At 42.5% G+C, this 27172-nt stretch overlaps 1 protein-coding gene and 1 pseudogene across 3 annotated transcripts; one reads left to right on the top strand and one right to left on the bottom strand.

Moving 5' to 3' along the window:
• Positions 1–850: 850 nt before the first annotated feature.
• On the top strand, positions 851–14757 carry LOC115206137 (kinesin light chain 1-like). 3 transcript variants are annotated; one of them, XM_029772765.1, is made up of 12 exons: positions 851–932; positions 5522–5752; positions 5971–6201; positions 6498–6573; positions 6812–7040; positions 7166–7253; positions 7550–7651; positions 9925–10098; positions 10316–10415; positions 12227–12407; positions 12496–12562; positions 12765–14757. In XM_029772765.1, the coding sequence occupies exons 2-12, from the start codon at positions 5543–5545 to the stop codon at positions 12855–12857; spliced, it is 1551 nt and encodes a 516-aa protein (XP_029628625.1). In that variant the 5' UTR covers positions 851–932; positions 5522–5542; the 3' UTR covers positions 12858–14757. The 3 variants fall into 3 exon arrangements, with proteins under 3 accessions (XP_029628625.1, XP_029628624.1, XP_029628623.1); XM_029772764.1 differs by having other exon boundaries at positions 917–967; XM_029772763.1 differs by lacking the exon at positions 851–932 and adding an exon at positions 946–1167.
• Positions 14758–14842: 85 nt separating this feature from the next.
• On the bottom strand, positions 14843–23365 carry LOC115206788 (general transcription and DNA repair factor IIH helicase subunit XPD-like; annotated as a pseudogene).
• Between the last annotated feature and the right edge of the window lie 3807 nt (positions 23366–27172).

Raw genomic sequence — 27172 nt, 5'->3', positions numbered from 1 at the left:
TAATTCATTTTGGGAGGCCTGCACATCAGATATGTTGTCCAATATCCACAGACATCAATACCTTTTAGTTGACTTACATTCTCTTTTTCACTCCTATATCTAAGCCATTAAGTCATTGCTCTCTTACTGTAACTAATGTTGATGCCTTGTACAACCCTGCCATCACCACTGTCTCAACTAATACTGCTACTCCTAATGTTTATTATTCTCCCTGGGCTATCCCTCATCCCATCCTACCCTTTTAATCTGCTTTGTTGAAAACTTGGCAAGTTATATTAAGTCCCCTCAGGGTTCCACTACCCCTTTTACTCCACCCGAACACACCCCAGTCCCACACACACCGGCCCCCACCTTTCTGTTATTGCTGGCTATTTCGTAGTCTGCATGATAAATACAACACCATGCAGTGATGTGTGGTGCCACTGGGCATGTTTGTGTGTTGTGTTGTGTTGTGTTGGTGACTCAGAAAAAGTATTATGCACATACCAATTCATTACTTACAATAGCAGTAACACTGTGCACACAAGCATGTTGCATATTCCAAAAGAATTTCACAACAAAAACATATTTCATGGAGAAATAGCCACAAATGTGTCCATATCATCAGAATACCAGTTCTGGTATGTAGCACTTTGAAATCTAAAATCTCATTCCATCACAGCCTAATAAATTGAGAGCCTGTCATAGATAAATATAATTTATATCATATTAAATACATAATATATTGTTTGAATATATACACTTTTTAATGCATTTATTTAACATTAAATGTGAATAGAACAGTTCATCTCGGGGACAGTCAGCCTTGCGGTCATGTCTGTGCTGGTTTGTCCCGTCCCTCGCAGTTCAGAGCACCCACAGATAGATGGCCTTATCCCCAGACAGAGATGACATCCATCTACCGCGGTGCATGGTGGGAATGATCAGATCAGGTAAACTGAAATGAGAGTCTGAGCCGCAAGAACAGGTGAATGATTACTGAATTACTGTAGGACTACTGTTAATGCCGTCGTCTAAATATATCCGTTATCTTGGTCCCATAATAAACAAATAGTGGATGTTTTGACGCGAGCGGTCCAATTAACTTTAATGGGAGCGCAAATAAAAATCGGAGATACGCGACTAAAAGAGGTCGACAACTCGCCAAAAGCCTGGAATTAGCAGCAGGTAACGTTAGGTTAAAAATAACTTTGTTGATAGTACTCTTGTTAGTGTTAACATCAATTTGTTCTTTGACATGTGGATCATGCTTTTGTAGTTTCGATGGCTGCGTTATATCCCAATGGTCTTTGTTTTCTTCTGCATGATTATAGTATGTCATCAACACATTTATTTGACAAAAGTTATTTATTTATTTTGATGCATATATTTTTGTCTTTATTTGTCGTAGTCTACGCAGTATACTTTTTCCTATACCATTTTAAACACGTTGACAAAACCACAACAATACACCGGCCTAACCATCTGTTGTTATTGTCTAATGTTATACAAATTCAAATTCGTAATCCATATCAAACCGTGAAGGCAGACACAGTAGTAGCCTATGGCACAAGTCCTCCTGTACACGCGCACATGTTGTTTCTCTGACAGGTGTTGCATTTCTCCCATAGAGGATGCTCCTCCGTAGGCCTATCGTAACTGTTTCACTCTTTTTTATTTAGGTCTGCTGACCTGTCAAAGTGTCTTAGTGAGTGTATAAAATGGTCAAGGACAAAATAATGCATTATAAAAATTATATTATCCGATTTAATAGGCCTATTCATCCATAAAATATGACATTAACTCATTTGTTTTGCACACAATAAAGTATGTAAAGTAAGCTTGATCTGTGGCATACTGTGGGAAGGGGGAGGCGGGTAGGCCCTCCTGAATCTGACCGCCACGGGATGTCAGATTAATGGTATAGAATTTCAGCTCTCCCCAAAGACTGGACAAAGGTTGGTGACAATAGTGCTGGTTTAAATGAGGAAGATGTTGTAATCCAGAGCATTGTATTGAAGTATCTACCTATGACTGACATGATTCAATCTCTTATGTCAATGACAGGGTGAGTCATTGTTAAGTCAGTAATTCAAGATATAGTGCCTTAAGATCACTTTCTCAGAAAGAAATGGGTAAATCTATTTGAATTCCAGCACTGTTTGACAGCAGCCTTTTTGATTTGAACAAACCCTTCCATACATATTTGCCCATTGCAGAAGTGCTCAGAAAGTGACTTTTTGGACCTGAATGCCAAAACATTCAAGAGATAAAGGTGCTCAAAATAGACCAATTTTGCATACCATAACATGAGACATCCATGTTTTCATCACTGGAAAAGACCAACAGTTGAGATTTTTTTTAACAATTAACGTCAATTATCTAAAAACACATAAAGGTTGATTTTTTGGGGGCAGCTTAGACCCTATTTTACATAATTTAAGGTTTTTGTGTTGTGCCAGCATTGGTTGAGACACAATATGCTCAACCAATGTTTTGGCTGATAATGTTGACTTGAATGGGAATATCTGTTGTTTTCAATTATACTCTCAATCCTTTATAATAATCCTATTGAAATCTTAGAAATATAGATAATATAATAGACATTTAAGTTGACATTCGACGGTGGGTGGACCGGCGGTCATCTTTGTGGTAGTAATTAGAAGTAAACATTTCAATCCAATTAAAATGTCAGTGGTGTACCAGCTAAATTACAGTGGGCTGAAGGGATAGGTCCATTCTATGAATTCAATTTCTATGATTGAAATGACACCCACCCTGTATTCAAGAGCATGTTGTTTCTCAACCGATGGCAGGCACAACACAAAAACTTCAGATGATGCGAAATAGGCTCTAAGCTACAACCTCTGCAAAAATGAAGACAAACATGGAGTTTATGTGTTTTTAGATAATTGACGTTAAATGTATAAAATTACAAAATAAATTATATTTATTTTTTATTTTTATAAATAATAAAATATATTGAACAAAAATATAAATGCAACATGCAAGAATTACTAAGATTTTACTGAGTTACTTATAAGGAAATCAGTCAATTGAAATAAATTCATTAGACCCTAGTTTATGAATTTCACGACTGAGCAAGGGCGCAGCCATGGGCCAGCCTGGGAGGGCATAGGTCCAACCACTGGGGAGCCAGGCCTAGCCAATCAGAATGAGTTTTCCCCCACCAAAGGGCTTTATCATAGACAGAAATACTGTCAAGTGGATGGATTATCTTGGCAAAGGATGGATTATCTTGGCAGACAGGGATGTATACAAATTTGTGCACAGAATTTGAGAGAAATAAGCTTTTTGTGCGTATGGAACAGTTCTGGGATCTTTTATCTCTGCTCATGAAACATGGGATGAACACTTTATATGTTGCATTTCTATTTTTGTTCAGTATAGTTTGACAACACTATTAGTAAGCTTTTAAATTATCTCAAACGTTTATCTTTTCCAGTGATGAAGACATTGATGTCTCAAGGTATGGTGGAGTATGCAAAATGGGCCAACTTTGAGTACTTTTATCTCCTGAATGTTTTAGCATTCAAGTTCAAAAAGTCACTTTCTGACCACTTCTTCCATGGGCAAACATTTATGGAAATGTACTGTATGTTTAAATCAAAAGTGATGCTGTCAAAAAAGTGATTGAATTGAAATGGATTTACCCAAATATGAAATAAGATCACCACTCTTTTCAACTTTAGATCCGTTATAGGTCCTTTATAAACTGACTGCAGCATGAGTCCCAATCAATTCCAATGACCACTGTTGTTCACAACTGCCATACGCTGCCCTCCTCCCAGAAGCCACGAGTAAACCGATATCCTTGTGTTAATGTATGGTCTGCTGCAGCTGGCCTGCCTTTTGGTGTTATGCTGATGCAGCCTCGTGCTCAGGCCCAGCATAGCTCACTCTCTTGTTTCCCAAAGACACCTGTTTCTCCTCTTAGGCGCTTGGCTTCACAGCGCAAACCTCCTGTCCTGTACTCCAATTAATATTGGTATGGTGTAAGGGTTTCTTTTTTGAGGCCATCCCCTGTAGCCGTGCTGCAAGATGCATCAACATGTTATTACCACATAGAGCAAGGACCGTGAAATAGAACACCCAACCAGAAATAGAACGCCCACTACTATGTTTTATTTGTATCTGTACCAGGTCAGGGTTGATATTGTTATGGGTTTTCCTTTAATGTCAGAACTGCACTCCAACCATATGATCAGACCTTTTCTCTCTGGGCCCGTTCTCATTGTACTACACATCCCACTCCAACCCCTCAATGTGGCATGAAGGCCCACTGACCAGGAAGTAGCCTACATCATGTGTTATGACTTGAGTCGGCACCAGGCTTTATGCCTTCGGGCTCATAGAGCAACATTACACCGTTGTCCCAGGATGTGTTTTACATACAGTACAGTCCCATTGGTGTGTGTATTGGCTATTCACTGTTTCCTTTGGCTCCCAGAATGCATAGTGATTGTGGTTATGAAAGTTTGCATAAAAATACCCAGGCAGATCACTTTACAGTTTCAAAGGCTCTGGCAGGCTGTCAGGTCAGCATGCTGTTGTCATTGGTGACCCCCCTGCAGTGGTAAACATAGGCTACACTTATAGTTGTGCACTTTGCACGGAACTCGGAGCATCATTTTATGTTCTGATAAGATGTTTTGTAAAACAGCTATAGGACAGATCAAATGGATTGTTGTCATTATGGTAGGCTTGTGTGTTATTAGTTTGGTTAGAAGGGACTTATCCCATCTCATTTCTCCTCTGTGTGTTTGTCTTTGTGTGTCTAGGGGCTGCTGTTTGTGAGACATCTCAGTTCAGTACCAGCTGTATTTTACTGTAAATCACTGGTCACAAGTCTCTTTAGTGTACTGGCAGTGGTAAAATTATAGTTGTATTTGTAAAGCTAGTTGGTTAGCCAGCACATTGTCATAGTCCAACACAACATTGTTTACTGTGGAATGTTGCCATTAGCCATATTACCACCAGTGCATAATTCCATGCTGCCATTGAACACCGCTGTTGGACCTTTATTCACTTTGTGTGTTCCATGCATATACACTGAGTGTACAAAACATTAAGAACACCTGCTCTTTCCATGACAGACTGACCAGGTGAACTCAGATGAAAGCTATGATCCCTTATTGATGTCACTTGTTAAATCCACTTCAATCCGTGTAGATGAAGGGGAGGAGACAGGTTAAAGAAGGATTTTTAAGCCTTGAGACAATTGAGACATGGATTTTCTATGTGTGCCATTCAGTGGGTGAAGTAGTAAGTGTCAGGCGCTGTGGTTTGTGTTAAGAACTGGAACGCTGCTGGGTTTTTCACACTCAACAGTTTCCTGTGTGTATCAAGAATGGTCCACTATCCAAAGGACATCTGGACAACTTGACATAACTGTGGGAAGCATTGGAGTCAACATGGGCCCGCATCCCTGTGGAACGCTATCGACACCTTGTAGAGTCCATATGACCATGTACAAGTATTTTAAAATGGTGGACCCTCCCCTTCCTCCTCCTCCATCCAGGGTTGAACTGAGAGTGGCACCATGTTGTCGGGGGAGGAGATTCTGTGCAGTACGCGGCAAGTGATAGCGGGCCTGGAGGCGCTTCGTGGTGAGAACCACACCCTCCTGGACGACCTGCAGAAGGCGCAGGAGGGCCGGCCGGTGGCCGACAGTGGCAGTGTGGAGCAGGAGAAGAGTGGCATCATCCGCCAGTCTCTGGAGAGGATAGAGCTGGGCCTGGGAGAGGCACAGGTGGGATCATACTGGAGATGAGGGAATGTATGGAGATAGTAGAATGCATGAAGACCGCATAATGGGTGAACTTGTCCTTTGGCTGTATTTTGGCTGTATTTTGACTCTATTTTGGCTGTATTTTGGCTGTGTTGTATCTGTACATGTGTATATGCACACCTACTCCACTCTCTTTCTCTTTCACTCTCTCTCTTTCTTTCCCTCTCCCTCCTCCCTAGGTGATGATGGCTCTGTCGGCCCACCTGGGCTCCCTGGAAGCGGAGAAGCAGAAGCTGCGGACCCAGGTACGGAGGCTGTGCCAGGAGAACCAGTGGCTGAGGGATGAGCTGGCCGGGGCCCAGCAGAGGCTGCAGGACAGGGAGCAGGAGGTGGTCACCCTGGAGGAACAGAACAGACACCTGCAGTTCATGAGCAGCATCCGCAAGTACGACCAGGAGGAGCTCCCACCGGTATGTCACAGACCACCACAATCAGGGTCATATTCATTAGGCACCAAACGGGAAAAAGACTGATACAGTGAGGAACTACCAAAACTTGTCTAATGAGAAATGTTTCGCTATGGTGTGTCCTAATGAATATGACCCAGTACATGGTGCATGTGTTTGCCTCATCGTTTATGTTATGACTAAAGCTAAGCTGTTGGTGGCTTATCAGAACAGGTTGATGTGTGTTTCTCTGTAAAGTTCATATAATTACTCCCCTCAGCTCTGTACTATAAATCTAGTTATGTTTACTATGTCGACAGGAAGACAAAGAGATGGGCTCCATCAAGGAGTCCCTAGATGATCTTTTTCCCACGGACGAGGAGGAACAGTCACAGAGTACGTGCACTCGTCAAATGAGCCGGCTATTCTTGTCTATCTATCTGCTGTGCAGACGAGCTATGCATGTATGTGTGCCGGTGTCTCGATGTGTCTCTCTGTGTTGCATAGTGTGTCACTTGCTGTGTGTTTGTTTGTGTATGCGTATATGCACAATATATTTGCCAGTGAGCATATGTGTCCATGTATGTCTGTGTTCATGTATATTTGTGTGTTACCTCCCTCTCCTGTCCCCCAGTATCTCAGCCCCACGGTAGCAGTGCGGCAGCAGCGGCCCAGCAGGGAGGCTATGAGATCCCGGCCCGCCTGAGGACCCTTCATAACCTGGTGATCCAGTACGCCTCCCAGGGCCGCTATGAGGTGGCCGTGCCCCTCTGCAAACAGGCCCTGGAGGACCTGGAGAAGTCCTCGGGCCACAGCCACCCTGACGTGGCCACCATGCTCAACATACTGGCCCTGGTCTACAGGTGATTGGAGCCACGTTAGCCTAGCATAGCCTCAATGCTAGGTCTATCTGTGGGGGATTTCCATAGTGTGGCTAGTTAAGTTAGCCGTGTGCTAAAGCTAAAGGCTGTTTCGCTCTTCTCTGCAGAGACCAGAACAAGTACAAAGAGGCGGCGAACCTCCTGAATGACGCATTGGCCATCCGGGAGAAGACCCTGGGCATAGATCACCCTGCGGTATGTTCCTCTATAGTCTATAGTGAAGGTCAAGGGTCACCAAAATGGACAAACATCTAAATAAGATGTCTAAAACATGCATAGCTAATGGCTTTCCCCAGCTCAATGGATAAGCAGCTACAATATGTAACCAGTGGTGTAGTGGAGGGTAACCCACCTTTTGTGGAAAAATGAAATGAAAATATAGGGAGTGTTTCTTTTTTCACTGCGACCGGCAATCAGAGTTTACCCCCCCCCCCCTTTTTTTTTACCACTACATCACTGTATGTAACTAACAGTACTGTATTTGTTTATAGGTGGCAGCCACACTCAACAATCTTGCTGTACTGTATGGAAAGAGAGGGAAGTACAAGGAGGCTGAGCCACTGTGTAAGAGAGCCCTGGAGATCAGAGAGAAGGTAATGAGGCAGTAACCTAGCAGCACCGTGACTAGAAACCCTGCCCTCTGATGGACCAATGGCAACTCTGCAAGAATTCTGTACTACATAGCACTGCAACCATAATACATAAAACATTGGGGTCGTTAAGGAATATTACCTATAACTCATTACTTCTTTAAACAATAAATAATTACTTTCTACTCCCTGGGAAAAGTAATTTGTTATATAACTTTTGCGTTACACCCCAAAACGTTGCACATTCTCACTCAATGTAAACAATGTTGTGTTTCTAGCAGTGGAGAGGTGTTTCTCGCCTGGGCACAGTTGACATTTTACTGTTATATTCTTGTAATTGTATCCTACAAAATCAAAGTAATGGGAGTACTTCCGTGCTGAGAAACTCAATGTTTAAGATGCTTTTACCATTTTCCATCTCCCTCACTAAAGCAGTTAGTAGTAGTGTGTGTGTGCGTGTGTGCATGTGTGTGCGTGCGTGCGTGCGTACGTTAACAGGAACTTTGTGAGAGGGCGTCAGATGAAAACAATTAGAATCTGGAGCGGGGGGATTTAAAAAAATAAAATTTGCGCCGTCACAAATACTTATTTGGATCAGTAACTGTAATAGGAAATTAATGATAACACAAGTAACAACAACAAAAAATGATCAATAACTGTATTATTTAAATTGGGCTAGGGGGCAGTATTTTCACTGCCGGATAAAAAAACGTACCCGATTTAAACTGGTTACTACTCGTTCCCAGAAACGAGAATATGCATATAATTAGTATTAGTAGTAGATTTGGATAGAAAACACTCTGAAGTTTCTAAAACTGTTTGAATGGTGTCTGTGAGTATAACAGAACTCATATGGCAGGCAAAAACCTGAGAAAATTCCAAGCAGGAAGTGGCCTGTCTGAGAAATTGTAGTTCTTCTTTCTAGTCCCTTTCGAAACTACAGTATCTCTGGGGTTACGTTGCACTTTCTAAGGCTTCCATTGGCTCTCTAAAGCCTTCAGAAAGCGGATTGAGGCGTCTCCTGTCTCTGGGCAGAGTATACTAGCACAGTTTGTCAGTGGTCTGCCTAGTGACAAAGAGATTGGAGATGCGCGGTCCCGCGACCATGCTGTTTTTTCTTTTCCTCTTTGAATGAAAACACTATTGTCCGGTTGGAATATTATCGCTATTTTATGAGAAAAATACCATAAAAATTGATTTTAAACAGTGTTTGACATGCTTCTAAGTACGGTAAAGGAACATTTAGAATTTTTTGGTCTCTAAATGCGCTCCCGCGTTACCCTTTGGATAGTGACCTGAACGCACGAACAAAACTGAGGTATTTGGACATAACTATGGATTATTTGGAACAAAAACAACATTTCTTGTGGAAGTAGCAGTCCTGGGAGTGCATTCTGATGAAGATCAGCAAAGGTAATACAATTTTTCTAATAGTAATTCTGAGTTTAGTGAGCCCCGAAGTTGGCGGGTGTCAAAATAGCTAGCCGTGATGGCTGAGCTATGTACTCAGAATATTGCAAAATGTGCTTTCGCCGAAAAGCTATTTTAAAATCTGACATAGCGATTGCATAAAGGAGTTCTGTATCTATAATTCTTAAAATAATTGTTATGTATTTTGTCAACGTTTATGGTGAGTAATTTAGTAAATTCACCGGAAGTTTTGGGTGGGAATGCATGTTCTGAACATCACATGCCAATGTAAAAAGCTGTTTTTGGATATAAATATGAACTTGATTGAACAAAACATGCATGTATTGTATAACATAATGTCCTATGAGTGTCATCTGATGAAGATCATCAAAGGTTAGTGCTTCATTTAACTGGGTTAGGGTTAGGGTTAGGGTTTATGTGGGTTTATGTGACATATATGCTTGCTTGGAAAATGGCTGTGTGATTATTTGTGGCTATGTAACATAATCCTAACATAATCTAATGTTTTGCTTTCGCTGTAAAGCCTTTTTGAAATCGGACAATGTGGTTAGATTAACGAGAGTATTGTCTTTAAAATGGTGTAAAATAGTCGTATGTTTGAAAAATTTAAATTATTGCATTTTTTAGGTTTTGTATTTCGTGCCACGCTCTTCCACTGGCTGTTGAATAGAGTGGGACGGTGACGTGCCACCTAGTCCATAGAGGTTATATTACTCGTTACCGCAAAAAGTAATTTCATTACTGTAACGCGTTACTTTGTAATGCGATACCCCTAACAATGCTTATTACCAAAACCTGCCTGTTGATCTCCCTTCACCCCCCTCCTCTCTTGTTGTCGTGGGCAGGTGTTAGGCACGAACCACCCTGACGTGGCAAAGCAGCTGAACAACCTGGCGCTGCTGTGTCAGAACCAGGGCAAGTACCAGGAAGTGGAGCAGTACTACGAGCGTGCCCTGCACATCTACCAGAGCAGGCTGGGCCCCGACGACACCAACGTGGCCAAGACCAAGAATAACCTGGTGTGTGATGGAGAGGGAGATGGAGGGAGGTGTAAAAAGGGGGAGTGGACATGGTTGGCATGGTCACTGGGCTAGATGATACCATATTATTTGTGTGTATAATATGCTATAATTGGGTAGAAGTGGGGGACATTGACCCAAGCTGCATGCGTGTGTCTATATATCTGAGGTGTGATTGCGCTATTTGTGACTAGTATTGCTGTATTTCTGGCTACAGGCTTCATGTTACCTGAAACAAGGGAAGTACAGACAAGCTGAGGCTCTGTATAAAGAGATCCTGACCCTGGCCCATGAAAAAGAGTTTGGATCTGTGGATGGTGAGAGCAAAGTCATAGTATGATCTTTGAAACCTGCTCTCTAGGTTCACTAGCATTTTGATCCTAAAAGGGTGTATGCATTGGAGTCAAAATGTATCTCTGATACAGTTGAAGTTGGAAGTTTACATAGACTTAGGTTGGAGTCATTAAAACTCGTTTTTCAACCACTTCACAAATTTCTTGTTAACAAACAAGCGTTTTGGCAAGTCGGTTAGGACATCTAGTTTGTGCATGACACCAGTAATGTTTTCAACAATTGTTTACAGACAGATTATTTCACTTAAAATTCACTGTATCACAGTTCCAGTGGGTCAGAAGTTTACTAGGTTGATTGTGCCTTTAAACAGCTTGGAAAATTCCAGAAAATGATGTCATGGCTTTAGAAGCTTTTGATAGGCTAATTGACATAATTTGAGTCAATTGGAGGTGTACCTGTGGATGTATTTCAAGGCCAACCTTCAAACTCAGTGCCTCTTTGCTTGACATCATTGGAAAATCAAAAGAAATCATCCAAGACCTCAGAAAAAAAATTGTAGACCTCCACAAGTTTGGGTCACCCTTGGGAGCAATTTCCAAATGCCTGGAGGTACCATGTTCATCTGTTCAAACCGTACAAATAGTACGCAAGTATAAACACCATGGGACCACTCAGCCGTCATACCGCTCAGGAAGGAGACGCGTTCTGTCTCCTAGAGATGAACGTACTTTGGTGCGAAAAGTGCAAATCAATCCCAGAACAACAGCAAAGGACCTTGTGAAGATGCTGGAGGAAACGGGTACAAAAGTATCTATATCCACAGTAAAACGAGTCCTATATCGACATAACCTGAAAGGCCGCTCAGCAACGAAGAAGCCACTGCTCCAAAACCGACATAAAAAAGCCAGACTACGGTTTGCAACTGTACATGGGGACAAAGATCGTACTTTTTGGAGAAATGTCCTCTGATCTGATGAAACAAAAATAGAACTGTTTGGCCATAATGACCATCGTTATGTTTGGAGGAAAAAGGGGGAGGCTTGCAAGCCGAAGAACACCATCCCAACCGTGAAGCACGGGGATGGCAGCATCATGTTGTGGGGGTGCTTTCCTGCAGGAGGGACTGGTGCGCTTCACAAAATAGATGACATCATGAGGATGGAAAATTATGTGGATATATTGAAGCAACATCTCAAGACATCCATCAGGAAGTTAAAGCTTGGTCACAAATGTGTCTTCCAAATGGACAATGACCCCAAGCATACTTCCAAAGTTGTGGCAAAATGGCTTAAGGACAACAAAGTCAAGGTATTGGAGTGGACATCACAAAGCCCTGACCTCAATCCTATAGAAAATGTGTGGGCAGGACTGAAAAAGCATGTGCGAGCAAGGAGGCCTACAAACCTGACTGTTACACCAGCTCTGTCAGGAGGAATGGGCCAAAATTCACCCAACTTATTGTGGGAACCTTGTGGAAGGCTACCCGACACGTTTGACCCAAGTTAAACAATTTAAAGGCAATGCTACCAAATACCAATTGAGTGTATGTAAACTTCTGACCCACTGGGAATGTGATGAAAGAAATTAAAGCTGAAATCATTCTCTCTACTATTATTCTGACATTTCACATTCTTAAAATAAAGTGGTGATCCTAACTGACCTTAGACAGGGAATTGTTACTAGGATTAAATGTCAGGAATTGTGAAAAACTGAGTTTAAATGTATTTGGCTAAGGTGTATGTAAACTTCCCACTTCAACTTTATGTACTGTAAATAGCTAATCTTACTGGAATGATGCCACTGATGTGTATCCTCTGTGATGTTGATGTCTCAGGTGAGGTGCGGGATATCTGCACCCACACGGGAGAGGAGGGCGCCATGCAGGATGGGCTGGGCAGTCTGAAGCGCAGCGGCTCGTTCACCAAGCTCCGCGAGTCGATACGCAGGAGCAGCGAGAAGCTGGTCAGGAAGCTGAAAGGAGTTGGAACTCAGGATACCACCCCTCCGACTCCTGGGTAAAGACCAAGTCCTCATTCTGCATGTGTTAGCTCTCAAAATGATGTTCAATTTGTTACTCTCACTCTCTCTTTCTTGTTCTCTCAGGATGAAAAGGGCTAATTCTCTGAATGTGCTGAACGTGGGTGCGAGGGAGCGTCAAGATGCGGCAAGGGTGAGCATCAGTTTCTACTTTCTGGCTTTTTCTCACATTTCTGTACAATATGATTGCTAGTGTTTATTCATCACCTTTCATTTTATGTGCTTCATATCCTAAGGCATTTCTCTGGTTGTGTGTCATCAAAATCAATGTACTGTGCATGTCATTGTTGTACACATACGGTCAGACTAGTCAAGTGTTTTGTATGTTCTTCCAGGGCACCAGCGACCTAACAGAGAACCGAACCCTGAGCTCCAGCACCCAGAGCCTTGCACGGCGAGGGTCCCTCAGCTACACCTCTGAACACTAGCCCCCCTCCCAACATCCAGGAAGTGCTGTCATACAGCTCTGGCCCCTACTCCACTCTCCGTCTGTGGATTGGCCTCTTGCGCCTACATGGGTCACTCCACCCCTTCCCTGTTTAAATCGAACACTGATCCGTTATCAGTTGAGGTTTGTTTACTGCATTATGTTGTAGCGGGTGGAGGCCCCTGGTAGATTAGGATACACAGCAATGAGGACTGGTTTTAAGTGATGCAGATTGTATCCATTTCAGACCAGTTTAATCTGGAAATGAAATGACAATCCATTTAGCTTTTTTATAATGATTTAGTAATGCTCTGTTGTGACTTACTGTACAAGGAGGGAAATGCTTGTATTCTTCAATGATTGTTCACAAGTATGAACATGTTGATATTTCTATTAAGGTAGTGTCTGAAGCTATTGGATATTATCTAAATGACTGTGGCTATGCAAGAAAACAAATCTTATTTATACAATGTGTTTAAAATGTGTTACATTCTGATTTTATCTTCTTGTGTTCATGTTTACCAGCGGTTCTCATGTTTTTGGCACTAGATGATTTTAATTCCAAAACGCTGATCTGCACAAGCACAATTAAAACAAAGATTTACTAATAAAGCTAGTGAATGTGATGCACAATCCGTGTATTGGCTTCCATATTAGGTTACGGTAAAGGACTCTTCTTAGTCCACAATATTAGAGCAAAATCTTTACTTCCCAGTCCAGCAGTAGAATGCTATGTAATTATTGTCTAAGGCTTGGCATTCTGTGAAATATGTTTGAACTATGTTTAGCCGATTTCATTATGAGCAGATATAAAAAGCACAAGGGGCTCCCAAGTGGCACAGTCTAAGGCACTGCATCTCAGTGCTAGAGGTATCACTACAGACCGGTTCGATTCCAGGCTGTATCACAACCAGCCGTGATTGGGAGTCCCATAGGGCGTCGTTAGGGTTTCTCAATAAGAATTTGTTCTTAACTGACTTGCCTAGTTAAATAAAAGAAAACTATTTTGATGGCCCAAAAGTTAAAGCATGTGCCTGTATTTTTACATTTGTCTCAGTTTGGGATACATTTATATTTTTTGGGGTAGCTAGCTCTAATTTAAATTCCTTCTGGAACATGTTAAAAAATTATTTGATTTTGTTGATGTAGCCTATGCATCTTATTCAGGATGTTAGCAAGTCAAGAGTAAATATATGCAATTTGAGGGACAAAAAGTGATTTAATTCACTGTGGCGGTATTGCCACGTGATCATTGAGAGCTGTAGAGGAGTCACTAATCTAGAAAACCTGGATTGTTAACCCCCATTAAGATGGATTGAAGGCGTTAAATGCAGATTGCGACAAGGTCGCCAGTTCGAATCCCAATGAGTCTTTTGCTTTCCAACCTTAACCAATCACATTTCTCATTTGACCTTCTAAATGACTAATTGACTGAACAGCTTTATAAATGTGGGGAACGTGTGGCACCCTCCCTCATGCTGCTGCAGTGGACTAGGAACTGGGATAGGGACCAGAAGGTCACAATCCGATCAGGACACAGAATGGATGTTGGAACCGGGGATATAAACTGACAAAGCACAATAAGGACTCTATTCAATCTGTATCAAGCGTTTCAGATTGCGCAATAGAAATTAAGGTAATTTCCAATTGAGCCGATATATGCAGTGTTTACCATGAATGCAGTCTTCGCCAACACGGGAACATTGCCTTTAAATTTTAATCACGCTGAATCACTGAACTTCAGTGGTCCAGATTAAATAGAATCCTACTTATTTATGTAGAACTCCTGTTATGGAGAGCTTTCTTTGCAGATTGTCAATGTTATTGAAAATGACAAATGTATTTTATATCTGGAAACCATAGCAGACAAATGTCAAATAAAGTATATTGAGTCTCTTCAATCCACTGTGTTCATACTAGCCTTGTCTGTGTATGTTTCATGATGTACATGTGCAAATATTTAGAAGACAAAAAAAACATGCCCACTGCATGGTAGAAACTGTAAACATTTATTTTTCGGCCTCCAGGCTTATGCAAATATACACTTTGTACAAACAGATAAGCTGCTCTATGTACAGTAGGACAGTATTGAAACAGTGACCTTCTCTGTATGACAGATGTGGGTTTGACTGGGTGATGACATTTCCTCTTAGGCTTGGTGAGCGATCTGGGCGATCTTTTGCAGCATGTCCTCTGACTGCAGCTGCTCCAGCGTGAGCAGAGACAGGCCCAACTCCAATTCCCTTCAATACTGATGTGAAGGAACTAGATCGCTAACAGCATTATGGAACAACCTGCTGTGACCTCAGTGCATTATGGCTTTCAGCTTCTAGAAATCCAATTTATATTTTTTATTACAAGAGGAATTTAGAATTTTTATTAGGATCCCCATTAGCTGACGCCATAACGTCAGCTAATCTTCCTGGGGTCCAACACAGAACTATAAATACATTAAACATGTATTTACGTAGACATTGCAGACAAAATAAATGTAAAAAATGATCAGGGTCGAGTCTGTATCAATGATCAGAGTGGTAAGAAATGGTCCAACAATTCCTCTCAAACCTTTGACACACCAAGTTCCAAAGGCCCTCACCTTGTCTGCGAAGATCATCAAGCCGTAGTCCGTCTTGCCCCTGATGGCGCGGCCCACACACTGTGCTGCGCGCCGCATGGCGTCAAATGTCAGGAAGTCACTCTCTCTAATCTGGAACTGGCCCCGCAGGTACTCCAGACGAGCCTGGTGGGGATGGACAGAGGAGGAGAAGGAGAACTATTTTGGACAAACAGCCCATTAGGATTAAAGGAAGTAAAGTGAAAGACAAGAGAGGGGTGAGGAAGACATATGCGGAACAGAAGAGAGGAACAGACCAAAACAGTGAATAAAGCAGAAGAGAAGAACAAGGGAAGGATGATGAACAGAGGAATTAGACTGACCATCAGGATCCGGCTCTGTGTGTAAACGTAAGGCACTCCGAACATGATCACCGCACAGCCAAAATGGTGGACTGAGGGAGACAGTTTCACATCACTCATCTCTTCAAATAACTACAATGAACAACTCACTGTACATGACCTGTGTTGTAACTTTAGCGGCCATTTTGTTTTGCAAATGAGCCTGAAGGAGGCTATACTACTGTGCTACAGGAACTAAAACACTCACCAAAGTCGATTCCCTCGTGACACCTTCCCCCCTGGCCACAGACAGCAGGATGGCTCCTCTGCCGTTCTCACAGGCCTGGGGCACAACGGATAAGAGGTCACAGACACAACGACAGAAGACAACCTAAGACAATCAAAGAAAGGGTCTCCTGACCTCCTGGTATTTCTCCAGAGCCATGCTGGTCTCTGCTGCGTCTGGGGTCTCGATGAAGATCAGCTTGTTCCTCTGGACGTTCTCCAAGATGCCCTACAGACAGAGACACACCGGGACAGGACATGAGGACAATGCTTACTCAACTTCCAAATTACTACCCTTCAAAAAATTAGATTTCTCCAACTCAGGGATCGATCACCAATATCAACATTGGGCACAATTCTAGCTGCTGCCAATAAAATGCTAACATACTGTATACTGAACAAAAATATAAAACGCAACATGCAACAATGAAATAAATTCCTTAGGCCCTAATCTATGGATTTCACTTGACTGGGAATACAGATAATTGGTTGGTCACAGACACCCCCACCAAAAAAGGTAGTGGTGTGGATCAGAAAACCAGTCAGTATCTGGTGTGACTATGTGTCGCACTGCATGAGGCAAATCTCCTTCGCATAGAGTTCGTCAGGCTGTTGATTGTGGCCTGTGGAATGTAGTCCCACTCCTCTTCTATGGCTGTGCGTAGTTGCTGGATATTGGCAGGAAAACTGGAACACGCTGTCTGGTGAGTGTGCAGGCCATGGAAGAACTGGGACATTTTCAGCTTCCAGGAATTGTGTACAGATCCTTGCGATATGGGGCCATGCTGAAACAAGGTGATGGCGGGGATGAATGTCACGACAATGGGCCTCAGGATCTCGTCACGGTGTCTCTGTGCCTTCAAACTGCCATCGATAAAATGCAATTTATCTTTGTTGTCTGTAGCTCATGCCTGCCCATACCATAACCCCACCATGGGGCACTTTGTTCACAACGTTATCAGCAAACCGCTCACCCACACGACGCCATACACATGGTCTGCGGTTGTTGGACGTACTGCCAAATTCTCAAAAACGACGTTAGAGGAGGCTTATGGTAGATAAATGAACATTCAATTCACTGGCAACAGCTCTGGTGGACATTCCTGCAGTCAACATGCCAATTGCACACTCCCTCAACTTGAGACATCTGTGGCATTGTTTTGTGTGACAAAAATGCACATTTTAGAGTAGCCTTTTATTGTCCCCAGCACAAGGTGAACCTGTGTAATGATCATGCTGTTTAATCAGCTTCTTGATATGCCACACTTGTCATGGATTATCTTGGAAAATGAGAAATGCTCACTAACAGGGATATAACAAAAAAAAATGTGCACAGAATTTGAGAGAAATAAGATTTTTGTGCATATGGAAAATGTCTGGGATCTTTTACCTCAGCTCATGAAACATGGGACCAACACTTTACATGTTGTGTTTGTATTTTTTGTTCAGTGTAGCTATGTCTATTGCCATAACAGTACAAACAGAACCACACGATATTCACTTTTAACATTTATTCTCACTTCAATTTGTGGACCGTGTGTACACACCTGCTCATACCACGATGCCACAATGTTCTCCATGTAGGTGCTGGTAAAGAAGGCCACGATGCCATCGGGCACAATCGCAGACATCTCCAGCAGCAGGTTGCCATAGTTACGGATGACAGCTGAAAAATAGACACCAGACCAGGTTTATTCCAATGTTTTGTTTTATCACAACTAAGGAAAGGAGAGTCTAAGCTCACCAATTATTTTGATACAATGTAACAAATCACTAACCAAAATCTTCACGTGTCTCAAACATGGAGGTCATGGCCACCTGGTCATTCCCCCTCCCCACCACCTGAAAGAGGAAGAGCTCAGTGTCACCCCCTTGCATCCTTTCTGAAGCTCAGCATAGCTTGAATTAACCACTCAGGTCATATCATGTAGACGGTTTCTGAGGTTACTCACAAGAGGGCAGAGGCAGGTGCGTGCCAGCGTCATGGTGAAGGATGCCATGGTAACAGGCCGGAAGTCCAGGATTCGGGGGTAAATGTCCAACGGTGAAAGGGTCTCTGGATAGAAACATGATCAGAAGTAGACAGCCGATCCAACACACAGCCAAGGGATCTAGTGTGCGGATCAATGGCGTGACATGATCATACTCCTGAACTGACTGCTGAAGACACCTACAGGCAAAATAATATCAACTATCATACTTCTTTACATTTGTCTGCATCGCATGCAAATCCATAGAGAAACTCTGTCATTCTGAATGGTGGTAAAAAAATAAATCATTAAAAAGATGCAGATTTAAGGGGGAATGCCCTGTTGATAAAGTACTGAGAAACAAAGAAAAGGCATTTGTCCCTCATTAACACATCTACATGGACAAGATACAGCACTAAGTTTACAAATAGCACCCGAGCCTGACTGCATTGGAACGTGAGTGGCCACATCTTGGACAGATGAGACCATCAGCAGGTGGCTTATAATCCCTGATTAGTGGCTAGGTCACAGGTAATCTAGGAACAGGAGAGAGAGCGAGCGAGAGAGAGATTACCCCTGACGTAACGATGACAGACTGGAAGCGCTCAAACACAGGCTTGATGGCAATGGAAGGGTCCATACAGCTGAAGGGAGATCAGAGCCAGGGTTAGAAGTAGATCCCAGATAAAAAGCGTAAACCGACACAGTGTTTTTTAATGCACTAGCCCATAAAATAAAAGGCTGCTTAATATCTGAAACTGCATGAATGCCTGGACCTGGACTTATGCTACATATAATATAAATTGTTCCCGTTTCTCTCAACTAGATCCCAGATAAGATGAATGCCAAATCAATTCTTATGATGCATTTAAACAATCCAATGACACAATGAGTAACTAAGCAGAGTGTATACAGGAGTCATTCACTTCCATCCTAATGGATTATTTCACCCTTGGCTCTTGCAGTGGTACAACATCTCATCCATCAATAACACACCGTTCTGCTGGCAAAACAAAACATGAAACGCACCTGAAGTGCAGAACGGGGTTAGCAATGGTGGGGGTTCGGTCTTCAAAGGGTTCACTGATGATGGTGAAGCCTGAGGGTGGAAGATGGCAAGGAACGGAAAGTAAATAGCCACAGAGCTGTAGCCGTGTAGAGGTAACAGACAGTCAGCCTAGGGAGGTTCAGTACCTTTGCTGTAAGTGCTGACCAGAGTGGCAAAATTGGAGATGAGGGTGATGGCTGAGAAGTCTGCGATGTCCGCTATCTCTAAAGTCCTCAGCAACGAACGCAACCTCTCGGCACAGACTCTAGAGAAACAAATAGATATGTCATATAAGAATTAAGGAGTGAGGAGTTACTAGAAACTTATTTCGATGTTCCCAAGAGACATAATCCACGATGGAGTCTTAAGTCTAGGAGCATTCCTTTTGCATTGCCTGGTGCCCTGGTGGACAGAGTTTGCACATGTTAGGGCCATTCCATTGGTCCTAAAATAGAAATCGCCATGGTCCTAAAGTGGAAATCTCCACCAACCAAGGGCACCAGGCTATACAAAACTAACACAAAAGTACTGTAGAAGGGCTTGCAGTCAATGCAGACCTTCTCAAAGATGTCTTTGAGGAACTGGGGAGAGCTCTCCTGCACTACATGGTGAATCCTCAGCCTGGACTTTAGGTACTCCAGGAAACACTTCATGAAGCCCACAAAGTGCTCTGCCGTGCGGATGCTGCCAGGCACAGCCTCTGGAAGCAGAGGGGGGAAAGACATAAATAAAAGACAGTGCGGGGGAGGGAGGACAGGATATAGAAAGGGAAAGATAGATACATGAAACCGTGTTTGAGCATAAATCGATACAAATATGAACAAATATTCAATAACTGGGTTGTTTTCAACTGGACTCCAGAGGGCTAACCTTGGAGGATCTCATCTGGCAACACGGGATTGGACATGTAGATGTCGGTCTCCCTGGCAACATTGGCCTCTTTCAGGCCCTCCACCAATCGTCTGTATTCCTCTTTCAGTTTGGCTGCGTCTGTCTCCTTTATCCTACAGCAGAGGACAAGCGGTTGAGATGACATCACAAGACTCTTCACTTCTGGGGCAAGAACAACAAACTGGTTGAGTCGGTCTCATTATAGACTCCTTGTACATTCTCCTTTGAACACAGAAAATGTTAGTGCATCTAGTGCTGCTCTCCACTAGACCCCTGAGTGGATGACCTTACTTGAGAATGGTGTTCTGTAGGGTCTCCACGTTGGCCTGACTGCGGTCCAGAGTCCTCCTGGTGATGTTGACACTCATGGAGTCGATGCACACGTTGTCTGAGGAAGAGGATGGAATATCAGCTTGTGGAGGCTTGAAACAGTGGGTTACTTAAAGAAATTGAAAAGAAACAGGTGGATGTCCTTACCGATGTTATGTGTGTCGTCAAAAACAACCACCAATTTCTTGGAGAGGTTCTTTGAGACTAGGTCTGCAATCTTTGGGTCCAGGAGGTAGTGGTAACTGTAAACTATGATGTTGGCATGGAGGACCTGTATGTGTTAAGGAAATAAGCAAAAAGGAAAAACATCCTCACTTGTCCATCTCCTTCATACTGTAATGCCAGAGAGTTTCTAAACCCAGAGGCGCAACATAGCAAGACTTCCGGGAACGCTTGCGAAACAGACCAAGCAGACCAGGCCAGTGTTTGAAAAGTCAATGAGAGAAGTGAAAAATTCTTCCTTACTTGTTAATTTTCTCAAAATCTAAAAGGCACAACCTAGATCTTAGCCAATGTCTTAAGTAGTTAAATGTTATTACTCCAACCTTATGAAAGTAAACTGACACATTTTCATTTTTGTCAAAAACTTCATATCGAAAGTATATTGCCTAAAAGGGTGATCGGGGATTTCTATTGGATAATCAGTTTCTGCCCATCTTCATACTGTACCGTCTTTAGTAATGCTGTCAAATATAACATTCTACAAAAACAATTGTAAAAGAAAAACATCAGAAGCTATGACAAAGGGCTACTCTTACCGAATATCGTGCTAGGTAGTAGGGGCACCAGCCTTTCCTCCGCCCAAATTCCTTCATATCGTCCAGGTTGTAGACACCAGCTGGGAGGGGCACCTGCTTTCCCATAGCGTCAAACTCCTGAAGCAGATAGACAGACAGAGGTATGGAAGTCTCCAGATCACTCTCTTTGTCACAATCCCAAGCCCCTCACCTCATAGAAACGGCAGGAAGGCAGGCTTGGGTCGCTGTGCCGTTGGGCGCGGATGTATGACGCCGTCAGGCTGTGACATTTCCCATCCACCTCCTTCCCAAAGCGTAACGAGCACACCTGAACACAAAGAATCATGCAATTTGGACCATGACATGGACAGAAAAATATTTGCTATTTTGACCACACACATATGTGTTTGAAGAGTGTTACAGGACCACGGTTAGTGGGTGTCATCGTGAAGATACACTGTCGGCAGTATACTGACTGCTAGGGACGGGCAACAAAGTTGTCTACCGTGACCCTTTACAGATATAGAACGCAGTACAGTAACATGTCGATAACTGATCACTTTTCAGAAGCGTCTGTACCTTTTCAGATTGTAGAATTCTGCTCCTGCATATAATGTTCCATTGTTTCCCTGACAACAAACGTTGTCATTTATGTTAGGGTGGATAGATGTGCTTTCTTTCAACTAAATGTCTAGGTAAGTTGCAATATTTAACGAACTTTAAAAGTACCATTTTTTGGGGAAAGAATGATCTACGTGTGGGCAGCAGGCAGGCTAGGATTGACTGTTCTGGTCACCTACTGATGGAAGTCAGTCTCGCTTCCGAAGCGGCATTACTTTACAGACAAATAAAATACCGTTCATGTCTCCAAAGAAGGTTTCGTGTCGGCGTTTAAAAAGCTGTAGTGTAGCCTACCCTAACAGACAAACAAACCTGTCGTAGCAGAGGTGCTTTTAAGGGGCCACTTACCATTATATCTGAAAAGGGTCATCGATACAGGCTAAACTGGAAGCCTACTGTCATTTCATATTATGAGACAAAAACACCCCCACCCACTCATAAATGAAGAGTAGCCTACCCCGTGCCCGCAAGACTGGCCTCAAGATACCCCTGTATCCCAGCGACATTGGTCCCATGAATAGCCTAAACTAGGAAATTCTACACGCAACAGACCGAACACACACACGGGTCATTAGCAAAGAGCAAGAGCAGGAAGGCCAGCGCGAGGAAAAGACAGGAGGGGCCATGAGCATATGTCTTGGTAATCTGCATCTTGCAATGTCTTGTCTTGCATGCCTCGCAAATTCACCAAAGTAGACTAAAGTTAGTCTCTTCCTCTCTGGTTTTATTTAAAAATTACACAACCTTGCCCAGGTCATTATAGCCATATAAATCTAGTTAGGCTATACCACAAAAAGATTATGTTTTGTGATAACTGCATTGTGATTTTAATTGTGGGGGGAATTTTTGGTTTGTTCTTCTTAATGTTAAGGATTCCAACTTTGTTTAAACGTTTACACGTTCACATCCCTAATGGAATCCATGTTTGATTTGGAGGGGTGCATCTAATAATAGCATCTAATAATTGGATTTAATTATTTCCTGGGCACCGCACGGTGATGCAAACGACTCCTTCCCAAACAGAACCGTCCACGGACATACCCTCCAACGTGGAAAAAGCGATGCCAAACAGGCAGACACCAGTCAGTATACTGTATATGTTTCAAGGCTTGGGATTGGGGCGGAAGCGTAGCCTAGTGGTTAGAGCATTAGACTAGTAACCGAAAGGTTGCAAGATCAAATCCCCGAGCTGACAAGGTACAAATCTGTCGTTCTGCCCCTGAACAAGGCAGTTAACCCACTGTTCCGAGGCAGTGGTTGAAAATAAGAACTTGTTTAAATAAAAATACAAATTGTTAAGCCCATAGACCTCCATTGATTGAGATCTATAAAATGTGCTATTGGCACTCCTACCGCGGGGTGAACACACAGGTTTTTTCGAGAGGAGAGCACCAGAGCCAGGAAGTTGTTCTTCTCTCCAGTCCCCTTAGAATAGAACTCCGTAAGCTTCCTCAACTCCTCCACCACCTGATAGAGAAGGGGATGAGAAACAGATGTTCAAGGACAGGGGAGCACACACAGAGGTGTAGGAGAAGAGAGAGATCACCTTCTCTATCTCAGGAACAGTTCGGGAACAGTAGATCAGTTTTGTGACTTCAAGGGGATACTGTGACTTCAAGGGGATACTCCTGTCAAAGAGAGGAGAGATCACTGTATAAGTGTACTGTCAAAATGGTCCAATGGAGTCCTGATGGAGAAACTGACATATCTTGACTCACCTGCTGATATGCAACAATCAATGACAGAAGAGAGATGGTTTTCCCAGTTCCCGATGGCATTTCCAGAACACCCTTTGGATAAGCAATGTGTTACCATTATGCATAGGGCCATAACATTAGGATAGATCTACAACAACTGGCATGTTGCTGGGTCTCTCTAGTTACCTTGGCATCCAGGGTCCTCTTGAGTTCCAGTATGTAGGAATATTGCTCTGGGTAAATGTAGTCATAAGGAAAATAGACTAACAAGGCCTTCGATGTTGAGCCTAGAATAAAAGGTATTACAAAAACATGCATATATATAAGTGAAATAGTAAGGGCATTTTAGCCAGGTAACGTTAGCTAGCAAAACAGAGCTGTGACAGCACGTACCATTAGCTAAATCAAAGAAACCTATAACTACCTAGCTAACGCCCCTATTCATCTGTGGCTAGGTTCGTTCCAACAGACATTGCATGGTGTAATGTTTACAGTTTAACCAGCTAGCTAGCTTATGATAGCCAACTGATAGCTATGTTAGCAGAGAGCGGATTTAGTAACGTTTACTAACGTTACGTGCGCTAGCTAGCTAACTTTGCCCTGTCTGAGAATCTCTCTGCCACGAACACTCACTTCATTTCGATAGGATTTCTTGCAGCGATGGCAAGCAGCTTCTTTGGGTCAGGCACTTTTTTTCATTTTTCACAATAAATAGATGCCTAGCTAACTTATTGGCAAAACAAAACCATTCAATTAGCTAGCTATGTCCCACACGTTAGATTTATTCAGACATTCCATCTACACTTCCACACAAAAGCCCATCTTTTGCTTCTCTGATTGGTTGCAGAATTGTGAGCTAGTCCTTTGGTCTTCTCTGATTGGGTTTTGTATGCGTTCCTCAAGTGAAGTACGTACCGTTTCTTTAATCAGACCTAACTAGTCAAATATCGAGTTCAATTTTGACCTGAATTGCATTTGTGGAAAACAAGACTGTTTTCAGATCAGACCTGTTTGTGGCTGGATATTTTCGAGTCACGTCGGGGATAATTTTAGTATTTTAGCTAACCTTAACTTAATTGTACTAAACCTGCCTAGTTAATGTTCCTAACCTACTACGATACTTCTGCTTGTCAAAACCGGCAGACCTGCCTGAGAGCAGTGTGGGTATCCACTAATGCGATGCAGCCAGCCAGGGAGGTTCAGAGAACTTCATAAAACGAAGCAAAAAAGAAAACTGAAGTACTGCAGACAAAAAAAAAGATTTACCTGAGCAGAACATTATATTTATATTCAACATGAGCAGAAGGTATTGTCTTAATAGTAGTAAAGGTACTGTACTGTTAGCCTATGTTTTTCATTTGACAAGTTGTAAGATAGAGTGGCATATATATATTTTTTTACATTAAGTATCACTCCATCAAGGGAAATATGGTATTATTTCTAACAAAGATATCTACATATATTTCAGGCCTTTGTATCCCTGGAGATAATCAAAATTCATGTCAACTTTACAGTTTGAAAACATACTGTACTTTGTCCAAAAAGAGTGGTCTCTTGGCACAACTTACCCAGGAATGGGGTAAGTTGAGCCCGGGACATGGTAAGTTAAAGTTAGACTCATCCATATGACGTAGATGCAGAAAGGAAACAGCAAAATGAGTACATTTCCACAACAATTAAAAGCGTTAAAGCGCCGGGCTCAACTACTCTGCTGTTTTGGTGCCCTAGCTACCACGCTTTGAACAGCTTGAAGTGAACCCATGCACATGTGCAGATAGTCTGTGTGATAGCTAAGTCTTGCATCTCGCTCATCTCAATATCTGCAGTGCTGCTCGTGCCAACAAATCTTCTGTACTGAATGAAATACCACTACCTTTTTAAAACCATGTCGATATTTATTTCCCAAACACAATTCAACACAATTGCTTTTTTGTCTTTTCATAATATTAAGTTTCTTTTAACACACCTAATTTCTTTACACTTTTAACATAGGCCAGGCCTATGAAATAATGACCTTTTCCTAAATATTTGGTCAAATTATGAATTTTGTGTATGGTTTCCCAGAAACAATGGTGGGTTAACTTGCCCATTTGGCTCAACTTGCCCCACACTCCCCCAATAGGTGGTGTGGTAGGATGACCTCAATATTGGAAAAGATAAGCCAGAAGTTACAGTTTCCTTAGATTCCACTCTTTTAGTGAAATTATATTTATCGACAACACAATAAAGGCCCACATATTTCAGACAAAATCGACATTTTTCATTACATAATTACAATCTTCCCTGTTCTGTTATCACTTAGCAAATTATGGGAGCAGATCAGCCCATCATTATGTGTTTATGGAAGTTTCATATACAAAATAATATGGTGCTTTATTTTCAGTTTAAGAAAGGAATGATATTTCTTTGAGCTGTGTTTCTTGGTCCTGGCCCTGGGGATCCATCGAGCCTCTCATTTGGGGTAGGGTGTATGAGGGTGGGAATGTGTACCCCTTTGGGTACACATTTACAGTTTGAAAACATACTGTACTTTGTCCAAAAAGAGTGGTCTCTTGGCACAACTTACCCAGGAATGGGGTAAGTAGAGCCTCTCAATGTGTACCCTTTTGGGTCCCCGGCCCAGGGTAGAGATGCACAGCCTCTGAAGAATGTAAAAATACACATACAGTACCAGTCAAAAGTTTGGACACACCTACTCATTCAAGGGTTTTTCTTTATTTTTACTATTTTCTACATTGTCGAATAATAGTGAAGACATCCAAACTATGAACTAACACATATGGAATCATGTAGTAACCAAAAAAGTGCTAAACAAATAAAAATATATTTGAGATTCTTCAAAGTAGCCACTCTTGGCCTTGATGACAGCTTTGCACACTCTTGGTATTCTCTCAACCAGCTTCATGAGGTAGTCACCTGGAATGCATTTCAATGATTTTATTTGGCAAGTCAGTTAAGAACAAATTCTTATTTACAATGATGGCCTACCCTGGGTCAATTGTGCGCCACCCTATGGTACTTCCAATCACGGCCAGTTGTGATACAGTCTGGAATTGAACCAGGGTCTGTAGTGACACCTCTAGTACTGAGATGCAGTGCCTTACACCACGGCGCCACTCAGGACCCCAATTTACAGGGGTGCTTTGTTAAAAGTTCATTTGTGGAATTTCTTTCCTTCTTAATGCATTTGAGCCAATCAGTTGTGATGTGACAAGGTAGGGTGGTATACAGAAGATAGCCCTATCTGGTAAAATACCAAGTCCAGCTCAAATAAGCAAAGAGAAACGACAGTCCATCATTACGTTAAGACATGAAGGTCAGTCAATCCGGAAAATTTCAAGAACTTTGAAAGTTTCTTCAAGTGCAGTTTCAAAAACCATCAAGCAATATGATGAAACTGGATCTCATGAGGACTGCCACAGGAAAGGAAGACCCAGAGTTCCCTCTGCTGCAGACGGCAAGTTCATTAGAGTTAACTTCACCTCAGATTACAGCCCAAATAAATGTTTCACAGAGTTCAAGTAACAGACACATCTCAACATCAACTGTTCAGAGGAGACTGTGTGAATCAGGCCTTCAAGGTCGATTTGCTGCAAAGAAACCACTACTAAAGGACACCAATAAGAAGAAGAGACTTGTTTGTGACAAGAAACACAAGCAATGGACATTAGACTTGTGGAAATCTGTCCTTTGATCTGATGAGTTCAAATTTGAGATTTTTGGTTCCAACCGTCGTGTCTTTGAGACGCAGAGTAGGTGAACGGATGATCGCCACATGTGTGGTTCCCACCGTGAAGCATGGAGGAGGAGGTGAGATGATGTGGGGGTGCTTTGCTGGTGAC

Source organism: Salmo trutta, chromosome 13, assembly GCF_901001165.1.
Source record: "Salmo trutta chromosome 13, fSalTru1.1, whole genome shotgun sequence".
NCBI classification, from domain to species: Eukaryota; Metazoa; Chordata; class Actinopteri; order Salmoniformes; family Salmonidae; genus Salmo; species Salmo trutta.
Note: the sequence above shows the minus strand (reverse complement) of the source record. Positions and strands in the feature narration are given on the sequence as shown.